Source organism: Lagopus muta, chromosome 8 (genome assembly GCF_023343835.1).
Source record: "Lagopus muta isolate bLagMut1 chromosome 8, bLagMut1 primary, whole genome shotgun sequence".
NCBI lineage: Eukaryota > Metazoa > Chordata > Aves > Galliformes > Phasianidae > Lagopus > Lagopus muta.
In genome coordinates, this window is record NC_064440.1 from 17,232,122 (window position 1) to 17,257,303 (window position 25,182).

Sequence of the window (25,182 nt, forward strand, 5' to 3'; positions counted from 1 at the left end):
ATGACATAAAATAGCAGTAGGAGAGCTAATACTTCATGTTCATAACTCATAAAAAATCTGTAGCATTAAATCAAAGACAATCACTTACAGTGAGCATCCAGAAAGGTGAGGGTCTCTCCTGTTGCTACTGAAGCTCCCAACAACCGTGCAGTGATCAGACCTTTCCTTTCCCTTTGACGGACTACTTTAACAATCTGAAATTGCTTCACGTACTCATCAAGTTTATCATGCAAGTATTCTAGAAAGAGAAATTGTTTTCAGGATATTGAGTACATATGGCATGGCCTAAAATTTCACTTTACTAAACTAAGAGGACGAACAATTCATTCTAATTCCAGCAGTGACCTCAACATTAAACCAGTGAACAAGTCCTGACTGTTGAATGTAATTTTTAGGGGCTGAGTTCTGTTGAGACTAAGGATGAAGGAAGAAGCAATTGGCAGACAACAGGGCTTGGAGAACTGAAAATTTAATTTTAAAAGACAAAAGACACTTGCTGGAACAACTGTTCAGCTGAATTGACAGCTTGACTATCAACTCAAAATCCATTCTCACAAATACATCAAGCAAATGCATCATGTACCTACTCCACAGTGTATTTTACTCCAGGTTTTCAGAGGCTACTGTATTTACTCTTGACAGAAGCTATATTAAAAACAAACAAACAAACAAAACAAAAAAAAAAAAAAAACAAAAAAACCCAAAACACCACCACCATCAAAAAAACCCTCAACTTAAACATGAAAAATTTGGGAAAGAATCTCACATCCTTCATAAAACATCATGCTCTGCCACCCTCTGCCTATCATCATGTCCAACCCCTGGTTCCACAAAGGAGTACCCAAACCCTACACCTGAGAGCTGTGTCCAAATGCTCCCTGAGTACCAGCAGCTCAGGCTGTGTCCACCACCCTCTGGTGTAGAACCTTTCCATCATATCCAGCATGACCCTCCCTATTCAGCTCTGTGCCATTCCCTCAGGCCCTGTCACTGCCAACACTGATCACAGCTCAGCACTGCTCCTTCACTCCCCTGTGAGAAGCTGCAGGCCACCATGAGGTCTCCCCTCTGCTCTGGGCTGAACAAACCCAGGAATCTCAGTCACCAGTGTAGCCCTCCTTTGCCTGCTAATACTTTTATGTCCTTCTTATGTTGAGGCACCCCAAACTGCATTCATTGCTCCAGGTGAGGCTGCACCAGACAGAGCAGAACAGGACAACCCTTCCCTCACCCAGTGCTGGCCCTGACACAGCCCCAGGTGTGGTTGGCCCCTCTGGCTGCCAGGGCACACTGCTGACTCAGATCCAACTTGCTGTTAACCAGATTCCCCAGATCCATTCCCAAAGGCCTGCTGTCCAGCCCCTCGTCTCCCAGTCTGTACATAAAGCCAAGGCTTTCCCCACTGGGAAACTGGACCAGTGGTCCAGCACTTCCTTCTTCCTCATAAAAATGATGAGCACTGTGAAATCTGTGAAGGCAGTGTTCAAGAAGCATCTGGATGATGTGCTGCATGATATGGTTTAGTGCTAGTGGTGGCAATGGTGATGAGGAGACGGTTGAACTAGATGATCTTGTAGGTCATTTCCAACCTTGTGATTCTATGATCTGTCAAGACCTTGGTGCGTGGCCTCTCTACTCCTAGAGTGTCAACACTCCTCCCAGTTTAACATCATCCACAGATTTACTTCAGATCTTTACTGGAATAATTGATGAAATCATTAAAGAGTACTGATTCAAAAATGTACTCCTGCAGAATCCCACTAGTGACAACTAGGGCAATTCTCAGACCATAGTCTCCCCTTTCCCAATACAGCCATGTTTTGATTGTCATGAGAGATTCTCAGGGTCACACCACCATGGCTTTCTGATGTCACAAGCCTCCTCCCTGCCAACTACTATAAATATGGGGACTCTGCCAACAGAAAACCAGCTACCAACAGCCTTGGGTCTTGGTGAGCTTATTCTGGCACAATGGACAATTTAGATAGAATCCTCCTTCCCACCTCTGCGTAGGAGGATAGAGCCTCCTCCACCAAAGAAGCTTAGGCTTCAAGGGAGCAGCAATGAACCTGAGCCAATGATTGTGGATCCACCCAAAGGCCATGTCAAGCCCATGGAGGTAGATCTACCTTCAGAAGTGAAGAACCAATGGAAGTGGATCCACCTCCATCAGGGCAGGACAAGTGCTATAACATCATGCTTGCTTGGAGACATTACCTCATCCACTGCCAGCACACCAGCCCTCAATTTCCATCTTGGTGCTGAAATATCACCATCCGCTAGAGAGCCCCAGCATCAGATGCTGCTCCCTATCACTCTTCCTATCCTGCCTCCCATTCTCATCCTTGCCAAGGCCTCTCACTTCTTCTTTCCCAAGCTCTGAGGAAAAGGGAAAGACAGGACTGGAATCCACTGAGCAGCTGCACTGAGACAACAGGAATCCAGTAGATGGCCCTGAGCTCCCTGCAGCATCCAGGTGAGCCCTGAGGAAGAGGGCGGGACTGGGACTGATATCCAGGCAAGCCCTAAGGATGAGGGTAGGACTGGGACTGATGCCCTCTGAGCTGTTCTGAGACAACAGGGAGAGTCCAGCTGATGGCCTCAAGCTCCTTGCTGCCATCCAGGTGGCATTAGGGAAGTTCCACAGGCAGCTGTTCCTTTGAAAAAGCAGAGAACTTTGGTTTGGGTGGAAAAAAGGGCTGATGGACAGCATGAAACCTCATTCCAATTCCTTCATTAGGACCTTTATTCAAGATTGGACAGTAAGCAATTTAAAAGGACGATACAAAAAAAATAATAAATTATTAAAAAAAAGCAAAACCAGTAAGTACCTCCATTTTTGGTACTTTCGAGGCTGCACTGGGACTCCTGCGACCCCTCCTGCTCTCCCCAGTGCCAAACAAATTTGCCCTATGGGGTGAGAGCCCAGCTCAGGCCTCAGGCACACCCAGCAGCCCAGGACAGGCTGAAGGTTCGGCCTTTGCCCAGTGTTGGGCACAGAAGGCTGTGGGGGCTATAGAGCAGTAGAAGTGCCTCCACTTCTCACTGCAGGGCAGCACTGAAGGATGGGAGAAGCCTCAGCAGCCCCCAGCACCTGGTGGGTGGGGCAGGCATGGTGGTTGGCACAGGAGGGTGCTGTCTGCTGTACCGAAAGACAGCTTCAATCACTCACGAGGAACTCTGTCATGGCCTCAGCCCAGCTCAGAGCTGTGGCCTCCACATCCCCAGTGGCCTCTGCAGCCACAGGAACCAACATGGCCACCCAGATGAAGCTCCTAGCCCACGTATGGCTGCAGTTACTGCATCCACCGCTGTCTCCTGCATCTGCCAATCCAGACCTCTGAGCTCTCCCAGGACGGGCCTCGCCGAAGCAGATGTTTACTCAACATTTCCTACACTGCCCCCCCCAATTTGTTTGCAAAACAACAGTGTGGGGGAGTACCAAAGGGAGTCATTTTCACACATACTTCATAAAGGCTTTCTTTTTGATCTCTCCCAATTTTCCCACCTCTCACAGTAAATTGAAAGAAAGCAATCCCAGATTTCCAACAGAAAAACTTCGCCACAGCTAGGAACAGCTGCTGGATGCCAAATTACGATGAATTTCATCGCATTAAATCTACATAAAAACTAAGAGCTATGACCCAAACAAGAGCATCTTCAGACAGAAACACAGCAGAGGTTCAAACCTCCCAAGCCTGATGCCACATTTACCACTGATACCACAGTTATCACTGAGCTCTTCAAAGGTTTTAAATTCCTTGACATAATCAGAATTGGTTTTAAAAGCCTCTCAGAAGAAAATTTCATACTTTACAATTCTCGCAAAGAAAAAGCGAGGGAGAAATATTTTGTATTTTAAAGGAAAACAAAAGGAACAAAAGTACTTGGAACATCATAAGGTGTTTAGTATGGCTGTAAGGAGATGATAGCCTCTTTTATCCCATTCTGTATATAATCCTAACACACTTTCAATAAAATAAATAATACGTTCAATGAAAAATGGAAAGACTTCTTACCATCAACACTGGCATCATCCACCAAAATAATTTCCTTTAGCAGTATGGCAGGAGAAGTGTACATCACGCTGTGAACAGTTCTGAGCAGAGTGGACCATGCTTCATTATGAAAAACTATTATAACACTCGTGGTTGGCAACGGTGGGCAACGCTTGAACTTTTGTTCAATGCATCTGCAGATTAGAAAGCATCAGATGTCAGAAAATGGACAAAAAGTTTTGATTCAACCTCTTAAGAGAAACCCTACTCATCCCAGTATGAAGGTGTATAAATATGGACATTAAATCTTTCACCTTCTCCAATTACTGTCCAAGTTTAAAGCACAAACATAGCACAAACATAGCACAAAAACAACTGGAAAAGCTGTAAGAAGTATTCTGTAAACATCTGGCAAATAAGAATTCCACCTGAACAACTGGCTCAGCTCTAGTTCTCTCACACAACATTTGAGTATATTTCATAGAGCACCCAGGCCTTATTCAGACAAAAACACATTTTTCTATTAAGACCAGCAGATACTGAGCTGAAAAGTCAGACCATTACTATTGAAATCCAAAAATATGAGAAAAAGTATTTACTTGAAATTGAAGAAATGCAGTTTGAAATAGAAAAATAGAACAAATCAAATTCAGAACTTGACTTTTTCTTAGAAACACCACATAATGCTTAGAGCAATACAAAACATTCAAGTGAAACAACTTTAAACATACAGGTTTTCAAGACTGATGTATTCTGGACAGAACTTTAAACCCAACTGTGAGTCAAGCTAATGAGACAATGTTTCTGTATTCATAAATTGCACACTTACTGTTTACTGCCTGCCAACTCTAGAGGCTGGCATACTTCCCAAGGCAATTATCACATCTATTGCCAAAGCCCTCACAAAACATACAGGCCAAGTCTCACCAGACAGTTACACTCCCATAAAGATTATTGTGATCTGCACCACACATAAAGTGCTGGCCACCCTACCAGCACCAGCTAAGTAAGGACTGTCACTTCTGACATCAACAGATAAAGAATACCAAAGGAGATTTCTCAGAACCAAAATCCACTCTAACCATGAAGTGCTACTGTTTTGTTAACAAAATCATAATATGCCAGTGGTTTTATTAACACTTAATATTTTGTTTTAAAAAGAGTAAGGAATGGATTTTAAAACAGAAGGAAGTTTAAACCATATTTTCAGTTTTCTCCTAAGTAAAACATAGCAGCTTCCAGAAAGTCACTGAGAAAACGTAGCAGAAAACCTTATTTAAATATGTTTAACATGAAATGTGAACCTTTCTAAATATTCTTGGCTTCTGCACTCTGGAACATTATGTACTGTAAATGACCATGTATAACCCAGACATTTCCCTTTCTAAGCGATAATCTAATGCTAAACTCAAATCACAGCCTTCACACTTCTGTCAAGGTATTCAGTTAGCAGGACATACACATTTCCACATACTCAGGAGGTCGAGTGTCCGGTCCAAGATCCCGGTGTAACGAAATCCTATCACTTGCAAACGCATTGAAACAGTGTTTTTCTTCTCCACGCTCTTTTTCTTTCTGCTCTTCTGGATTTAGGTTGATGGTTTTAAATGCTTTACCAGAAGCTCCAGGAGCATTAGGATCTTGAAGGGGTCGATCTAGAAAGGGTTTCAGTTCCATCGTAGTGTAGTGTCCTGGCAAACAGTGTCTGTCTCCAGGAACCTTAGTTTGCCTTACAGGTGCTTTTATCTGCATTTTTGGCTTTGCACCATTGACATTGTTCATAGCATTTAGCACAAGACCTAATACATGACTCTTCTTTCTGACAACTGGCTCAATCCCTCCTTCATCTCTAAAATCTTGGACACCAACTTCTCGTTGCAGTAAAAATAAAAATACTATAAAGACAAACACAATAATGCTAAATTTCCAAAGTTTCCAGTGAAAAAATAATTTCTTGAATATTTTAGGCATTATTTTCAAAGCCATTCTAGTTCTAAAAGTTTATCACAAAACAAAAGCTTCTCTGAATGATGTTCTTTAATACTATTTTACAGCATATCTTGAAAAGAAAATACCTGTAAATCAAAACAAAAAGTAATACGTTAGACAAACAGTACTTACAACAATGTAGAGCTACAAGAAATTGCTGGGCAGGAATTAATTCAAACTCCCCAGCATCAAATATCACGTCCATGAATTAAATATAGGATCCACCTATCTGTAAAATACCCGAATGCACTTTCCCCATTTTTTATTTATTTATTTATTTTTTTTTGTCAACACACTTCAAACTGAAGAATCATAATCAGAAAGCAGGCTTTCTGTACTTTAAGTATTATTTCTGTATAAAGGCAGTACTTCCCATGAATTTTCTTCCAAATCTTAAAAATTAGGAATTCTGAGGGAATTTTAGTTCAGTGGTGGGATAAAAGGAAAATTGATGCAATCAATATGGAAGTTCTAGGTAGAAAAACCAGCACTAAAAGTGAACTATAAAGACGTAAAGGGCTCCTCATGGAGATTTAAAATTCTCAATATTTTAAAACCGATTTCCATTTCCAGGTCAGACTCAAGTGACCAGATTGTCAAGGGAGAAACTGTTAAGATTAATTTAGTTATGTATTGTACATGTTAAATGCAGACTTAATACCGGTAATGGGACATGGGGTAATTTAGGCTATGTATCAAGCAGTAAATCTATTTATCTTTTGTACAGTATTCTCTGGCATGTTCTGCTGCAACTCATCTAAAGAATATGTTAAAGAGTTCCCCTCTTTCACCTACTATTTTTTATTTATTTATTTATGTATTTTTACAGACGAGCGATTACTCAGTAGCTTTCAAAGACAAGGGAACTATGAAAAATAGTTAAGGACCAGCATTCGAGTGATCAGAATTAAATTCTCTCTGTAAAAATGGCTGTTTACAAGAAGGGGAGAAATAGCAATATCCTGAATTCAAAGCAAGGCTTCATTTTTGTACATGTTGCATCTAAGTGAACTGAGAAAAGAACTAAGCTGCAGCCAGCTAAAAGCCACACTTAATTTCTGCTTGCTAACTACTGACCAAAGAAATGCAAATATATATATATATATAAATAAATAAAATAAAATAAAATTGGAAAAACAACAACAAAAGGTGCAATAATATATACACATAAAGTTATAGAACTTCTAGAAAATTTTAAAAGTCACTTGATTTCACTCAAGAGTTTGTGAATATGGTCAGGTATCCAGTTGTTTTATATTATAGTTTATTTCAAAGCTAAAGTAATTTATTTTTAAGAAACTCATACATTGTATTTAACTGCTACTGATCTTGTTGTAGCATCACTACGTAGATAATACAATATATAAAAAATACCCTTCACAATGCTCATAAATTTTCCAAGAAAGCTCATTTAAAAAATCCAATCCACTTCATCTTATCTTATTTTCCCAATTTTATTTAGACCTGAAGATTTTGCACTGCAGCAGATGCCCATATAAAGCAAAACAAACAAAATAAAATCATTCTTTCTTTCCTGGGGAAAAGGAAAGAATCTTCACCTCTTTGTAGCCCTCCTCTGGGCACTCCAGTAGCCTTATGTCCCTATATTGTGGCACCCCATGATGCCAGTGCTCTAGTTGAGTCTGCACCAGGCAGAACAGGGCAGGACAATCCCTTCTCTTGACCAGTCAGCAGTGCTGAGCCGTGGCACACTAACTCAGATCCAACTCGCTGTCAACCAGAACCCCCAGATCCCTCCCCCGCAGGGCTGCTTTCCAGCCCCTCATTCCCCTGTCTGTACATAAATCGAGGATCGCCTCATCCCAGGTGCAGAATCCAGCACTTACTCTTGTTAAGCAACACGCAGTTGGCAACTGCCAGCCCTATAACCTGCCAAGATCTTTCTGTACCAAAGCCTCTGCACCTATGAGTGAGTCAACAGCTCCTCCTAATTTAGTACCATCTGCAAGCTTACTTAGTGTGCACTTGAGTTCTGCATCCAGATCACTTATAAAAACAAAACCAGCCCTAAAATGGTGCTTTACAGAACCCCGCTAGTGAATGGCCACCAACCTGATGTAATCCCATTTAATTCAGCCATTTGAGCCTGACCCAATTGTTCACTCATTGCATTACGTTACCTACTGTTCCTGTCTAGCCATATGCTAGGTAATTTGTCCAGTAAGATACTGTGAGAAACAGTATCAAAATCTTTGATGAAATCCAAAAAGATGACATCAACTGGCTTCTCTTGGTCAGCTAGGTTATTGGCTATGATCAATAACTGTTGTCTTTTAAGTGTTTTCTCCTAAGGTGGCAGGACAGTCTCTGCTCTGGTGCCTGAAGCACCTCCTCATTGACCTTGGTGCTTGCAGGACTGTTTTTCCCACATGTTTCTTACTCCTCTCACAGCTGCTGCAGAGCATTTTCTAGCCTTTCTTAAAAAATGAGTGCACCACCTGCTGCACCAATGGGTTCAGCTGTGACAGCGTTCAATAGTGAGACTGTGCTGGAGCTGGCTGAGACTGGCACAGGGCAGCTCTGTTCACAGAAAGCACCCATCAGTCCCTCTGCTACCAAAACCTTGCTACATAAACCCAATACAGAAAGTAAAACCCTAAGCACCATCAAAGAGAATGCAACCTGTAAAACCACTTCTGCTAAATCTGCCTGGGGTCAGCTTGAGCCTATAGCCTCTGCACCCTCTTAACCACAATTGCTTTCATAACCCTACACAGAAGTACATTTAATTACACTATTGTTTCTCAATGCACAAGCATGGCCAATATGAGTATATCTTAAAGCTTAGAATCAATAAGCAACGTAAATATACTGTCTTCAAACAGGAAAATATAAACATCTTTTTTTACAGTTGAGGTACTTGATATCATAAGAGAAGTTTGGCAGTTTCCTTATTTCACAAGAAGCCATTTGGGCACAGTCAGTCAGGAAAACACTGGGGAGAGGGCAGTAGGTTGGTTTGCTTTCAAACACCACAGCCCTCAAATACTCTTTGTATAACTAACAAAAACCAACATTCTCCAATCACCTCTCTGGGACTCTTCATGGCGGTAAAGATTAAACTCAGATGAGCATCCTGTTATGAGATACAACATGAAAAGGTAGGCAGAAGGTAATTCTACATAACGACATTGAATTTCACCAAAGTTTAACACTGAAGTAACGCTTCAATTTGAGACCTGAATTTTTATTCAAGTCAAAACACTTAAGATTCTCTTTTGATTTGATGATCTGGCCTAAGACTACTCAGAAAAGGTAGAAAAACAACAAACTATGGTTACACATCCGTTATTTGACTTAATAACACTTAGTTTCCACTAACAATAATTATGTTAGAGTTAAAAATGCATTTATCGGATTTCTGTTCTCTGCTTTCAGCATTTAAATCAATGCAACAACTATTATTTACACTAAGCTTGCTTCATCATTTTTTTGCCAGCTTTACGTATGCTATATGAAATTAGGCTTAGTTTCCCACAAAAAAAAATAAAGTCTAGACAGTACCAGAGACATTTTACGTACATTGTTGCATATAATTCTGGGGAATTAAATCTTTGCTGCTGCCAGCTCTGCTATCAGCACAGTAACATGTTCTTCAAGAAAGATTTGATGTGCATAGATATGCTTTACCGAAAAACTTACTCTAAATTACTGTTAATTTTCTTTGGGATTATTTCCTGCAGAAACTGAGCATATGCAAATCCTTAGAAAAGTCATGATCCACACAGCAAATCAGTCAAAATATCTGTGAAGAAAATAAACACAATCTAAAATTCATCAAGACTATTTCTTACGTCACCCATGTTTTGCACACATCTGCCTTTAAACAAGTCGTATAAGACTTAAGCAGACTAACGAGCAAACACAAATGGGCTTAGCAATTTATTCTGCCTTTGGTTTTCTTCATAACTATTATTTCTTTTTATCTGCATGCACCATGATTTCTCTTTGATGGCACATTTCTCTGTAGTGGAGCTGCGTGCCCTGCCTGTTCATGCATAACCAGTGCCATAATGCACAGGTGAAACACGTCTGCCCCCAGGAATGAGAAGGCAACTCCTGTAAAGGGGTTGTGCAAGGAGAGCAACACAACCTATCCTTTCAACAGGCACTCATACATTCCAGCAGCATGCACAGCAGCATGCTGTGCAGAGAAACAGTGCATGTGGTGTTTCAGAGGTACTTTTCAGAAGAAAGAGTCAACTGATAACCTTGGGATAGTGTGTGCAGCTGGGGTGAATTGCACCAACACTTCTCCTTTGCCACAAATGCACGAACTCTGATACAGATAAATCCCGAGTGCAGTGTTACTGACGAAATACCTTGAAGGGACAGTGCTTAACAATAAGAAAAGGGCTCTCTGCCACACAGAATAGTATCAGTTCCCGGAACACAAACAACTGTCACCAAAGCTGTATGTTTCCTAAGGTTTTTACCCAGAGTAATTTTGTAGTCAGCAATGCAATCTTCACTTGCCACAAGCATTTCATACATTTTTATGGCACAGCAGCATCTGTAAACACAGACCAGGCCACGGTTCTGTCCTTCAGGACATGCTGAAGAAATACGTGGCACAGTTCAATTCCTTGATGTAACGGGTAAGCAAAGTATAAGTTGCTTTTGTTTTGTTTTTAAAAGAAAAGCAGCAGAAAACTTATAAGCACTACAAGCGCCTTCTAAAAAGTGCCAAAAGGCAGCAGCCGCCCTGCTCCACAGCACAGCACAGCAGGCAAGCCGAATGCACAGCAGCCTCTGTTACGTTCTGCCACCCACCAGCTCCGGTGTCACACTGCCTGCCAGCAGCCGGCCTCACAGAACAGCCTCTCTCCAGTACCCATGTGCACACAGCTCCGACTCTGGCAGCTCGCTCTGAACAACACTATTGGCAATCATTAAAAAAAACCAACTATATGTCACGGTAACCTAAATCATCAGAAGTTCTTGAGGAACAATCCAGTAAGAAGGCATTTCCTGGGGTTGGTGTTCACAACATACCTTTGCTTTTTAATAAAGTTGTTTAAAATCTACCTTTTTTTTTATCTGGATGTTAAACAGTGTTCTGATGATTTCTGAGAATGTTTCTTACGGAACTCGAAAAATGCTTTTAAAAGAATAGTAGCAACATTAAGCCTTAAGAATGATTCCAGCCACATCATTTTTTCTCACTATTTAGCTTTACTCTTTATTTAACTCCCGTCACTCCAAAATCACAGTCTGGTTAAAACCTTGTCTATTTTGTCCTTCCCCAACACCTTAATGCTCCCCTAACGAGGAAGCAGGCCTGCAAGGAGCAAACATTGATTAAATTCTGGAGGAAAACCCAGCTGACACTAACGACCAGCTACTCCCCCAGACCAGCATAAATCTGACAAGGGCACACAGTTACACCTGTTGGGTGTTGCTCTGCTAAGGAACTTTCCAGCGCATTTTGTTTTCTTCACATGAATCCCACAGCAGATTGCACTAAAATATTAGCTATTGAAGTAAGCACTTCCACTACCCTGGAAATCAAAAATTTCCTACCAACCAAAAAAAAAAATTAAAAAATAAAAATCACTCAATAAAATCGTACCTGCTTCCCAGAAGAACATGCACACACATATGATGAAGTCATGGCTAAAAAATGCCACATTTGAAGTGAAACATGCAAGTCTAGCTGAATTTGGGCTCTCCATAAAAAAATCAAGAGCAAAAGCACTTCAGAACATGGGGAAAAGCAAAAGAGCTGCTGAAGTACTGTACCCTGTACTACTGCTTATGATTTATTAGTATTTGACTTAAATAAAGGAACGATTCACAAAACAAAACACGTATAAGTTAAGGATCAATGCTTCATCTGAAAAGGAGAAGCAGAATCTGGTCAGCACCTGCCTGTGCACTCACAGCATCAAGTACTTGCCCCCTGGCTCCACCAAGAATTTCCACTGGTTGTCCCCTAGACAGGGCTGTACCCAACAAGCTGGTGACCAACCAACCCCTGACGTTGCTCCTCTGGATGCATTCTTTGAGGCTCCGCCAGGGGAAATCTTGTTCTGCTCCTGAGTATGTTGTAAGAATACTGAGTGTCTTCATTTCCCAAGTGTCAGTTTTAGAAAGTCTAAGGACATAGATTATTCTAGCACTGACTGAAGTAATTCACCCCAGTGATTACTGCAGAAAAATCAGAAGCAGTAACCTGATGATAACACAATGGGTGAAAGAAATTCAAGCAGCAGCAGCAGTCCAGAACACCCAACTGTATTCCAACCTTGTAAGCAGTCTTCTTTGGGAATTTCTTTAAGATTAAAAAAATAACACTACAACTCCTTCCTTCTGTGTATTCTTCTAAGAACTCTTTCAGTATCAGCACTACCACTGCTTTTCTACAGCTGAGCACTGTATGGGATGGGCAGAGTTAGAGGCTAATTCTGATAGTTCTCCATGACAATAAATGATGAATTAAAAGTACACGGTGACTATATATTAAAACAATATTTATAGCTTGTTTTTACAGTTTTAGAACTACAACAATGCTCTGAATTTGAGTTAAATTTAAATTTTAGTCAACGCTGTAGCTTCCCTTTTCTTCTTGCCAGTTTGGTTTGGGCTGTTGTTAAAAGCATTCTAAACTGCTCCTAAAAATGCCACGATGACAACTGAGCACCACAGCAGCTGTAAAGTGCTGTTATAACTTCATAGTATTGGTGTCTGATTTTTATTTAAGCACCAGAAAACAATCTCTGGATCATATCCAAGGGATTTTTTCCCCCCCCAATTGCAGTAATGTTTCTAAGATAAGAACAGCATCTAAGTATTAAGTGCAGGCCCTGAAGTCACAGTTTTACACTCTAATTTGCCTTAAAATTTGTTTAAACCAGAAGAATGAGGGGAAAAAAGAAAAAAAAAGAAAAAAAGAAGAAGAAAAAAAAAAGCTTCCTCATGTTTTTGCTTTGTTTATTCTGAAATGCACTGAGCTTTATTGGGTCAGTCACTTCCAAACTGCAGGAAACTCTGAGGTGCCATCTCTTTGCTCTTGCCCTCACCTGACCAGTTCTGCATGTCACTGCTGAACAAACTTCCGTAACAAACAGAAGTAGTGGTTTGACTACAGGATGTTATTCCTAAGTAGCTGTAAGCAGTACTGTGACACTGTTTCGCTGTTTATAAGCAGAACTATAACCTACAGCACAAAGTAGTAGCAAAGCTAAGGAAATGCAGACAACTCTGGGGCAAGACTACACTTCACAAAATGTAGCACTTCGCAGCCCAGAAACTTGAAGCACTTTCCAATCTTACAGAAGATAAACAAGAAAAACTCAAGAGTGTTGGCAAGCAACTGAGCATCAGTTCATGCTACGACCATGACTCCCTGCACTGCCAGAAATGGGGAGCCCTGCACATCGTATAGCTCATTGAGCAGACAAGCAGCACACGTTTGTCCAAAGCACAGAGGAATTTCCTGGAGCAATGCAGTCGGTAACCAAGGGCCGCACCACAAAGGACGCTGCTATTTTGACAGCAGTCACAGTATCCAGCTGCCCCACCTAAAAACAGGGCAAGGTTAAACGGCCACACAGCCACAGGGCAGGGAGGGCTGCTCTGCCGCTCCCCACGGCATGACAGAAATAGCAGCAACCAACCTATCCTCCACAACCAACTTAATTTCTACTTTACTGTTATAGATGCCTCAGGAAGGCGGCAGCAGATGACAAAGCGACCGGGCCTGCGGACAAACCCTGCTAGCAGCAGCGCAGTAAGCCACAGAGCGGCCGGGCTCAGCCCAGCAGCACAGCGCTGCCCGTGGGCGAGATCCAACGGGCAGAACTAGGGCACAAGATGTAACGATTTTTGAAACAGAAGGCTAACGCGTGAAACGCTCTGAGGTGAACGTGTAACACTCAAATTGCCAGTAAGGTATTTCTTGTTTGATCAGCAAAAACGTTTAATAAAGACTTCTCAGCATAAGCACGCTCACACAAAGATAGCCTCAGCTTCGCTCGTTTCTATCTGTATCACAAGTTTTATTGCCAGCTCTCGGATACTGAGAAAACGAGCGAAAGCCACGCGTAACACGGAGCACTGGGAAGAGGCAGCCCGGCCAGCACGCGCCCTCGCTCGGGGCAGGACGGAACGCAGCACGCGGAGCTGCACGACGCCCCGCCGGGACATCCCGCGGTCACTGCACCGCTGTGGGGCCCGGGCCGTGGCAGCCACCGCCGCCTCCAGCGGTCGCCGCCCGGCCCCGGCCCGTGCAGCCCCGAACGCCGGCAGCCCCCCCGGCCCCGTCCCTCACGCCCGGCCCGCTCAGGGCCCCTCCCCGCCCGACCCCCGGCGGCACGAGGGGACCACGTACGCTTCAGGGGGCTCTCGGGGAAGGGATCTCCCGCCGGGCCCCGGCCGCGCGCCCGCCCCCAAACCGCCCACCCGAGGACAGCGGAGCCGCGCGAGCCCCCGTCACTCACCCGGTTCGGAGGGAGAAGGGCCGTCCAGGCGAGCGGCTGCCGGCGGAGGGAAGCGCGGTGTCCGTCCCGGCCGGAGGCCGCCCACGGCGCACGGAGGCTGCGGCGGCGCCTTCCGCTCGGCGGCAGCCAGGTGCGCACCGCCCCGCGCCTGCGCGCCGCCCCGCCCTCAGCCTCACCTGGCGGCCAGGTGCGCGAGGCGGCGGCGGGAAGCGCACGGATCTTCTCTTCAGCCGCTTCCGCGCGCTGCGCCCGGAGGAGCGTTACGTCCGCGCATAGCGGGGCAGCCGCTACGCGCGGTAACGGGCAGATCGCGGTGGAAGCGCGGCAGAGCGGCGCTGCGAGCTTTCGCCGATCCCGGCCGTGCTGCACCGCGCGCGGCCGAGTGCTGCCCGCGCACGTTGCTGGGAGACGGCACAAAACGCTGGAGCTGAGATCAGAACTCGAGAGAAGGGACGGCCCGCTGCGCGCACGGACGGACCGGCACTTCTCGCTGAAAGCACGCGGGTTGTGAGGAAAAGGAAGGGCTGTACAAGTTAAAGTCTGTTTCCAAGTTGCCCAGGTGCAGCAACTTGGGCCCGCAGCGTTTCGGCTCAGCTCGCGGCGGGCACAGCTGTGGCACCGGCTCCAGCGACCACCCGCCGAGAGCAGCTGGGCACGAGGGAATGGTTCTGGCCGGGAACGCCTTCTCCCTCCCATTTTAGCCCGAGCTCCCCCCAGGTTACGTGTTAGAAATGGTGGAGCACGTTAAGTCCTTCCTTCTACCTCTGAAAACTGAGGCTGGATCTGCAGCAGGTACCCCATCTCTGGCACACAGCAGCCACCCCGCTTGGTGCAGCCGCAAGGCTCAGCCATTCCAAAGTTCGAGTCATAGTAAAGGTTTTTAAATCTGTTACTTTCCCAAGTAAAGGCTGCAAGAAGAGGCATGCTTACTATTTTCAAGAACAGTACTTCAAATCCACATCCAGATCAGTCACTCTGCTCCTCTTCTGGTAAATACCACCTCACATAGGCACCAAAACAGGAGTTTTAGCAGAGGAAGAAAAAAAAAAAAAAAAAAAAAAAAACCACTTATTGAAATAACAGTCCAAAAAAGTCAATTTCTTTGCAAATTAATCAAGAGGTAAAACCACAGCAAAATCAGCCACAGCTGTAAAGAGCCACAGCTGACACAGCGGTGATCTGACTGTAAGAAGTGGCACAGCCACAAGCACACAAGTACTTCTTGATGGATTTTATTTTCCAATTTTTCCTGCTTATTGCATAGGGAACACACCAACTGGTGAGTTGTTCATCACACACTTGCTAAGAACCAGCAGCCTACCCAAAGTGTTCCAAGACAATGCTTACAGAACAATTTCAACTTTCAACAAGTTCTTTGATAAATATAAGCGCTGTTTAAACTGCGATGTTTGCAAAGCTGCTCACTCCTCCTCTAATGACTATTAAGATAAAGGCTGAGGTTGTTAAACTGGAGTTTCCTGATTTATGAGCCTTTCTAAAAATTGCTGCAGATGCATTTAAGAATTGATGCAAGATAGTCAAACCTAGCTCAGAAAGGGAACTGTAAATTATTTCTATTTTTCCTATAAGAATCTAATTTGTTTCATCTAATTATATTATTTTACTCAATTATATTTACTAGACCATCTTTCTAATATTGGTAAAAATCTGGAAAAAAAAAAAAAGTAGGAAAGAGTATCATCCCACTCCCAAAGAAGTTTACCTATCCCTCTAGAAGATACTCCACGCATTCTGTACCTGCGGGGTCAGGACAGTAGAGGAAGCGACACCTATGGCTCACGTTGCTATAGCTACAGGATGCCCAGATTCCCAGCTTCAGTGAATGAATCAATAGAAACCACAGCTTTGCTCTCCTCTTTTATTCAACAAAGGCAAACTGGAAGATGGGTTGCCAAGCAACATCATGCTAAAGACTGCAGCTCTTTGAAACGAGCATTACTGATTGCCTTCCATCCTCCCTCTCATCCTCCAGGAGTCTCTTCCATTCAAAGCCATTTATTAAGGGACTGAGAAAAAACTACCAGGACATGAATTTTAAAATAACTGTAGAAGCAGAAGGAAAGCTGGAATTAATGCTTAAAGTAAAAGAGAAATGAAACAATATAATTCCTTCTGCACTGAAAAAAGAAAAAATAGTAAGGACAGAAAAACTTAGACTGACTTATACAAACCAAAAGGGTTTGTAAGACCATTTCCTTCTAAGAATATTTTATTAAAGCAAAATTTCCTCTGAAGAATTGCTTATAGCCACTGTTTCTTTAATTGAAATCTAATGATGTTCTTCAACTGCACACTTATTTTAAAGACTTAACTCATAAAAAAAAGCACATTAGTGGCTAGATATCTTCAGGAAGCCTCAGGATTCCAGAAATCTTTTCTTTCATGCTAAAATCAACAAAAATCTCCACTATAAATTAGCAAGGAAAAGCTTCAAGTCTAAGACCAATTTCTATCAACTAATTTCTGTACCATATCATCTTATGAACCATCTTATGAGATGGTGATATGCATCTTATGCTCATAATAAAATAAAAGAAAGTAGGTGTAGATATGGATTAGTTTTACCTATTTTGAAAATGACTTGCATGTACCAGCATAAAAGCATTTATTCTTATTCTAAACTTGAGCTAAGGTATTCCAGTGCTAGGGAGCAAGCAGAAAGACATCAATCTCATACAGAAAAGGCTGTGGATAAAGAAATGCTCTCTTATTAGAAACTGCCTTGAAAAGCCCTATGTACTTGATCTTTACCAGTGGGGAAAAAAAAAAAAAAAAAAATCCAGCAGCTTAAGGATTCATAATCTGATCCCCAAAGACCAGCTTCCTTGTAACTCCTCCCTGCCTCTGCATTCTTCAAATCCTTCCAAGTCCCTCATCCTACTCCCATACTATCAGTTTCCCCCAGCCACTTAAGTCTTTTTATTCCTCTATTTTGCTCAACACAAAAAGGATAAGTCTACACTGTAAGTTTCAAGGTTATGTGTGGAAGAAGCAGCCACTTTCTCAAGTCTTTTGTCAACTCTCTTTCATACCAAAATTGTAGAAGTATTATACACCTGTTACCTGTTAGTTTCCATTAATTTTATTTTGGCTGACCAAACGCTCAGAACTTCCTTGAATGCAGGATCTAGAAACCCCCAGTAGGTAGCATCGCTGCATTCAGGATACATATCGATCTGTTTAGGAAACAAGGCTGTAAGTTACCCAAGACATTGCACCCAGTTACAGAAAGGAAGATTACACACAATTTCAAACAGCATTTCATGTACCTTTAATGCTAAATTGTCAATGTTAAGTTGTTCTTTCATTCACAGCATGCTACCAATCCCTTACAGATCCACAACCATGATACATGCAAGATGCAAGACTAAACACTCCAAATTAAACATGACAAATATTCATCTCCACGAAAGCCTGTAATACACCATGAGTAGAAAAAATATGTAAAAATCTGTACAACTGTTAAATATTTAACGGATATTTATATAAGAATCTTAACTTTACACATTAGTGTTTCATTAAAAATGAAAGTTTCATCAAGAATAATGCATATGACTTCTTTAATCTTTGAAAAATAGTGTATTTGCAGCATATGTAAAAATAAAAACAAATGAAATAATGAATAGGCAGATTTCTTAAATCAAGATCTAGCATCTTAACAATAAACAAAGACAATGCCTGCGCTCGTTTGGACAGGCTGTTGAGCACTATTTCAAATGAACAAAAAAAAAATACTGCATTATATTCCCTAAAACATACTGACAGTGCTGGGACACAGAATAGAAGAGTGCACTACCTCCTACATAGCATTTATCTGGAAAGAGACTGCTGTATGCATTTGTTATTTAGAATTATTTTATTACTTTTCTTAAAAATACACAGTTGTACAGAATACTTGCTATGTACATTGTGAACTACACGTGTAACTTTGAAAAATAGATTGAAAATGTACCTCCAGTAAGTCAGACACTAGAATCCAAGTTGTGTGTTTATCTGAAATGCACTTGGGCAGTATTCTATAGAGATGCTCGTGGTCTTTATCTTTGTTATTTTTTTATTTCTGGATATTTTTTGTACCATACATGCAAGCAGTATTTTCTGCAGAATAGCTACAATTCCTTCCAGGGCTGCAGACTTTTCCTGAAAATAATCCAGACCTCTAATTCAATGCAAATCAATCATATTCACCATACATTCGTGCTGACATTGTCACTGCAATAGTTTCTGAAGGCACCTTATACTAATAAGTCAATCAGTTTAAAAAAAAAAGTTATGTTCTTAATGATGCACGGGCCTTGTCAAGTATTTCCTTCCTGATCTTTGGATAGTTTGGATGTGCTTCAAGGACCTGTCAAAAGACAAAAAAACAACCCTCCACTGTAGAAAGTTCTGCATCTAAAAGGAAAGAATACTTGGGTGGTTATTGCCTCATTGATGAGCTTACACATTCTAGAATTTTGAATACTGTGATAAGTTCCTTGTAAGAATGCAGAAATATCTGTAATGAAAGACTACAGAGTTGGTCAAGATCAATTTTAGACGTTGCTTTCCCTTCCCACCACCTCGTAACTGGCAAAAGTGCAAGGGTCAAAGGGCATGCAATTCCCTCCTCTTCCATTCAAGTTAACCTTTCCAGTACTCTTAAATTTCCCCCCAAAATCAGCAAATTTAATTATTTATTATATCATTATGTCCACTCTGGCTCTAGAATTGTAGCTCTATAATTCGACATCTAGATAAATTTGCACCACACAGGCAGAAGTATTTTCTAACAGTTCTTCCAATACAAGTATTGTCTTCACCTACAGCTCTATATGGATTTACCAAGCAGCAACCACAGAAAGAGAAGGCACTGCCACTTGAACATGCTTTCACATATGCCAGCCAGCTACTTCATCTCTTATTTACCAGATGGACAGAAAGCTCAGGATAAAGCAAATTAAGTATCCTGTACACAGTCAAACTTAATAATATCAGAAAAATAACTGACATAACAAAAGAAGGATCATTACGTAAAACAAAAGTTATTACAGCAGAGAGAGCATTAAGTACAAATTGTACCTTATGACAAATAGTAATTGCATCAACATATCTCTTTCCTTTCAGGTAATTGAAAGCCAACTTGTATCCTGTAAGTAAAAAGAGGGGGAAAAAGAATGTGATAGCTTCAGTATCTGTATTAAATAAGTAAAATATCACATTTAAGTTCAATTTGGTCACCATGTGTTTCTATGGCTAATATATTTGTTTTCTGATTCTCCCTTATCTAAGCCTGTAAAAATTACTATTTAAGTAATTACACTTTAAGTAGTATGTGAATGTCTTTACACACTGGTAGACAGCTGCATTGGAATCAAAAGGAGACATTCTAGAGAGCAGGTTTTCCTCCAGGGAACACAAAATGGCTGTCCTCTTTCAATGAATGTAGCACCCTACAGAGCTTCTCATCATCGGAGTTTCTGATCTACAATACATCTTTCTTTTACAAAGAAAATAAATGATTACGTTATTAAAGGACAAAAAAAGTCACAGATGTAGAAACGAACCCAGGAATTAAAATGCTTTTCTGTTTCACAGTGACCAGACTACTAATAACAATCTGTCATGAGGAATAGTTAGGCCCTGCAGAACACATCAAGACTGAGGTTTTGAAAGGTAAGAAGTATAGCTCAAATATATCAGCCTGGACAGAGAAGTCCCAGTCCAGGGTATACTGAGGTGCCCCTGCCCAAGGCAGGGGGACTGAAACTGGATGGTCTTTAAGGTCCTTCCCAACCCAAACCACTCTGTGATTCTATAATCAATAAAACACTGATCCACAGGTCACATGGAATAAAATCACGAACCAAATCACTGCAGCCTTAAGTGTTACAGTTAGAGAAACAAAACATGGGAGTTCATAACCGTAACAGCTACAGAATTGTCTAATAAATAAATAAATAAAACCACCACCAAACCCACAAAAAACAACATTGGTTTTCCAGATGACACCACAGGCCTTCTCTCCTTAAAGCCAGGGGAAAAAGAGACTACAGATTACAAGCAGCATGCATTTCTGAGGGGCCACTAGATAGTCCAAAACTGGGAATAAAATTTATGTAAATCACCAGCCTCAGGACCTAGAGACAAGACTAAGTGTTGAGTAAGAAAGGACATTTAAACCTAAATTTTATAAAGGGTTTCTTACTTTAAATAGTCCACAAATGTAACAGCCCACCTTGGGCTTCAATTAACCATCCAAACTGCAAATTGAATACTATCAAGTTTTCAGTTAGCCATTAATTTTAAAGCAAATATTTACAGCCCTTTAAACAATTAAAAAGAAAATCTTCAAATTTGTCTGATTATCAAAACAGAGTAATGAAATGTTAAGTGATCTGCCAACACTAGATACAGAAGAGGTATAAACAATTCTCTACTACAGCCAGTAGAGGCTGTATTACTATAGAAATATTATTGAACACCATATTTCAAGACAGCATATTAGAGCAAACCAAAAGAGCTGTAGATCTAACCTTGCACTAAGAAGAGTAAGCTGAAATTTCTTAGTTAACATAGAACAGCTATGTTCTGTCATGGGAGCTTTCCAAATGACTTAAGTAGATCCTTAGACAGCTGTGGCTCTAACGTAAAGAAAAACCAGCAATATTCTCACTATGGAAAGAGAAATATAGTCTTTCCATTAAAGGGTAGAGTTATTCATTCCTACTGTAGTGCATCGTATATATACACATTATACAAACATGCCTATGGTTGGATTTGATTGGTTTCCATATCTCCACGCCATCTCATAATTTATTGCTGCATCCTTGTATGCTTGTTCCTTTTCCATTATGTATCCCATGTACTCATAAGCCTTGCAACAGGACTGCAAAATATAATTCATACAAGACTTTATTTAGGTATCAACATTTAATTGCTTAAATACTTCAAATCTCTACAACTAGAAAGCTTAAGTGATACTTGTACTAGTTTTGATGACAAGATAGTCTTAATTTAAAATCATTTACAAAGAGTCTTGCAATGACTTCATAAATCATCCCGAGTCAAATACAGAGTTCATCACAGAGGACACTACAATTACTCCAAAAATGTTCAGTGCCTCCAGAAGCCCTGCAGATACTTCTGAAATAATAATCCTATGGAAAGCATTTCAAGTCCAGCCAGGAACTGCTGTATCTTCCACAGATAGTCTCACTTTTTCTTCACTAAATATTTCCATAGTCTTAATTTTGAAAACTTTTATACATTACAGCTTTCCATTTAAAACAAAAGGCATTCAAAAATATCCTGAAGAGAACACCAAACATTAAACATTTCATTTTCTGTAATTCCAAGTGGGAACTTAAAAGGAACCAAGAAACAAGTCCCAGAAGTACTAGATGAAAATAACAGTTGTAATTATTATCACACAAACATACGCATCAATCTAACTGCAGTAAAAATTAGTAGAAAAGATTTAATAATTTATACAAGAATTTAGTAAATGAAGCAGAAAAAATTGTGAAAATAAACACAAGTCCAAACTACCACATGGCTTTACTGCAAACAGCTCATTTTATCATGTTGACAACAGTTAAAATACTTCAGTAGAAAAATTTAAACTTTTATGAATATATGCACCCTGTTTACAAAGGCAGAGCAAGAATTAAGAGGTTTTAAATCACAGCACATGGGACAAACAGCAGAGGAATGCTCCTGGGACCAGAATAAAAATATACTTTCTCTCATTTGTGATTAAAAAAAAAAAAAAAAAAAAAAAAATCAAGAGAAGAAATTGGTAAGAAACTCCAATTTAACAAAAAGTGCTGAGAATCTCATTATTACTAGATTATTAACCAAACCTAACACTTTCAGATTGAAAGAAAACCTTATTACAAGATACTAGACTTCTGAAGTGTTCACTCAATGTGTTTACTTACATTGTACATACATATCCACAACAGTAAGTACTGATTGCTAAAAACAACCCTAAAAATAATAAATCAATAAGTAATAAATAATAAATCTCAATAATGAGTTTTCTCAATCTAATGAAATATAACAACTTGCAGGATACATGGAAAAATGTAAAACAGCACCTATTTGTATGGTACATCCCCTGCTTGCCTTCTTTACATACAGATTAGAGAAAAGTCAGATTTACTCTGCTGTTTTGGTAAGGAGCTTCAGATTTCTAAATTGCTAACTTTTCTCCAAAAGGCATTTCAAGCCTTTTAAAAGAAAAGAAGCAATTTGGCAGGCTAGCATAGTCTAAGTTCGTTGAGCTGCTGGGGAATTTCTACAACAACGTGTAACTTGTGGCACAGCCATGCTCAGACCACCTATTTAAAGATGTGTCATATTTAGAGAAATGAGTCATATTTACTCTGACATGGTATGAATTATGCCACTTCCACTGGCTGTCCAGACAAGTGAGTAAATGTCCTTCATGGTAGATTTTTTTCTTAACTAAATTATAGCTCATTTTCTACAGAAATAAAATAGGATGTATTCAGTTTCAAGAGCCGTATCTGCAGACATACACGATACAAGTACACTAAGACCTGCTGTAGCTACCTATTCCTTAATTTCAAACAAAGAAATAAGAAGAGTATAAGTTTGAAAAAGGGAAGCTCTCAGGCAGGTTTCAGAAGTGAGACTGAATTATATACCGTACCTCCTTGTATTCATGAATCAAGGAAAAGAAACACAGTCAAGCTTCTTCCTAAACCAATTCTGCAGAGTATAAGCAGTATCCTAATCTTGTATAACATATACTGTATTACCAGATGTGTTCCAGATGAAAGAGAGTGAAATGTAGAGACAGAACAATTTCATTAGCAAAAAAGGACAGAACAAGAAAAAAAAAAACCATCAGAGCTAAGATCTGTGCCCGTGCCACACCTGTTCCATGCTTCAGATGAGAAATAAACACTTACATGAATTAAAATAAAAAGGTTATTTATAATATGCAATCACTTACCTTGTTATGCCGAAGGCATCGTTTTAATAATTCACCTGCTGTATCATACTTTGAAGACTGAATATATATGTCTGCAAGCAGAAGCCAACTCTTTTCAAACTCCTCTGCATCAATGGGATTCCAGTTCATTTTTGAAATCCGTTTTAAATGATTTCTAGCTCGTGGAGTCTGTTTCAAGATCATGTAGGCTGTAGCCATTCCCAGAAGTGCTGGTATGTGATCTTTCTGCAGAAAAAAGCATAGTAACTACTTGGTGATTTTCAATTTTTCACTTTAAAGAAACAATATATATATATATATATTTTTTAAGTAATAAGATAAGGCATCAGGAAGTTCAATTAAAAGCTAAATTGCAGGAACTAAAGACACAAAATCCAATCTTATAAATGCGCTTTTCATCTAGTACAACAATTATTCTTACAATAGCAACCATAAGGTTAAATATTTAAGAGACTGAACACAGGTCTGAGCTCAAGACAACTGCACCCATGCTCAGGAAGTATCCACAGATATTTCTGCTCTACCTAGTGAACTAACTTTATTTGTGAGTTCCTGCGCTTTTATCTTACTGAATCACTCCCTCAACCTGCCACAGTGGGTCAGTAAGTGGCTGTGTGGTGCTTAGCTGCCTCCCAGGGTTAAAAAACAACTGAAACTTAAACAAACCCAAGAACTCAAACCAAAAGCCAATACACACTTCAATAGCAGACAACATCAGCATACAGTTGAGGTCTAAGTTTTCAATTCAATGCAAGATTTCTTAAATATGTTATTTCAGTGCAAGCTTCTTTGCACATTTCACATAAAATACTCTAATTAGTTTACATAATACCTAATATGACCTACGAGACTAATTACATAGTCCTAGTAAATGTAAGGGAGAAGACTGTGGAAATGAGACAAGTTACTAACCTCAGCCACTACTATTTCAGTGAAAGTGTTCAGTGCTCGTTCGACATTTGATTTTTGTTTGGTTGCCATGAGACAATAATTTTCCATGATTCGCAGCTGAATGTGACCCTGAATGGTCTGAGGCTTGAGTTCCTTCAGAAGATTTTCTGCTGTTCTTACAGCCAACTGCACAGACTCCTGCTTCTCTGTCGAATTACTGTTACCATAAGCCATTTGTAAAAAAAAAAAAAAAAAATTGAACATTTGCCTTTATATACAAAACTACATTTTTATACATCAAATAAATTACAAGTGTGTACAGGGTCCATAATAATGTGATAAAGGCAGGCATTCTACATTCTCTCCTGTAACAATGGCAGATCTAATCTGTCTACAACCTATCTTTTAACCAAAACTTCAAGTGCTAGGATTCCAGATAAAATCCCCTACACTTTCTGCTTAACAATGATTTATTTTTCGGTTCAGAATTGTTTCTCATCTTGTAGGCAGAATACTCAAAGCATTAGGTGAGCCCAAAATTCTAGCAATTTACATGATCAAAAAACATCATTAAGGGGTAAAGGAGTGTGATAATAGAATAACCCAAGCAATATTTACTTCATTTGCTTACCCTATGTCAGCATCCAGATTTTCAAAGACTTCACCACCTATAGTTTCATTATCTGGGTTCAAACAAATCTCAATCATGTTGTAGACTGCATTCTGTCCCCAATCATTGTCCTTTCGAGCTTTATTAAAATGGCGGAGTGCATCATTTGGTTCACCTGTATACCTACACAGATAATTACACTAGTCAGATTTGGGCAAGTATAATTGGCTGCCCCAAGTTGTACCT

General features: G+C 40.5%; 2 protein-coding genes across 7 annotated transcripts in view; both read right to left on the bottom strand.

The window, feature by feature from the left end:
- GALNT3 (polypeptide N-acetylgalactosaminyltransferase 3) overlaps positions 1-14,595 on the bottom strand; it is a 33,233-nt gene extending 18,638 nt beyond the window's left edge. For 2 of the 6 annotated variants that reach the window (XM_048952780.1, XM_048952779.1), the window contains exons 1-4: positions 14,450-14,594; positions 5,473-6,073; positions 4,020-4,192; positions 89-238 (exon numbers count right to left, since the gene is read on the bottom strand). In XM_048952780.1, the coding sequence (XP_048808737.1) occupies positions 89-238; positions 4,020-4,192; positions 5,473-5,984 (835 nt within the window). In that variant the 5' untranslated portion in view covers positions 5,985-6,073; positions 14,450-14,594. Of the gene's footprint in view, positions 1-88; positions 239-4,019; positions 4,193-5,472; positions 6,074-9,650; positions 9,754-14,449 lie in introns of all 6 variants that reach the window. The other 4 variants (XM_048952782.1, XM_048952781.1, XM_048952778.1 and 1 more) reach the window with 3 other exon arrangements.
- Positions 14,596-17,717: 3,122 nt separating this feature from the next.
- The window catches only part of TTC21B (tetratricopeptide repeat domain 21B), a 31,634-nt gene continuing 24,169 nt past the window's right edge, over positions 17,718-25,182 (bottom strand). The window contains exons 24-29 of the mRNA XM_048952948.1: positions 24,958-25,119; positions 24,348-24,543; positions 23,436-23,660; positions 21,218-21,338; positions 19,532-19,599; positions 17,718-18,818 (exon numbers count right to left, since the gene is read on the bottom strand). Of these exons, the coding sequence (XP_048808905.1) occupies positions 18,741-18,818; positions 19,532-19,599; positions 21,218-21,338; positions 23,436-23,660; positions 24,348-24,543; positions 24,958-25,119 (850 nt within the window). The 3' untranslated portion in view covers positions 17,718-18,740. The remainder of the gene's footprint in view (positions 18,819-19,531; positions 19,600-21,217; positions 21,339-23,435; positions 23,661-24,347; positions 24,544-24,957; positions 25,120-25,182) is intronic.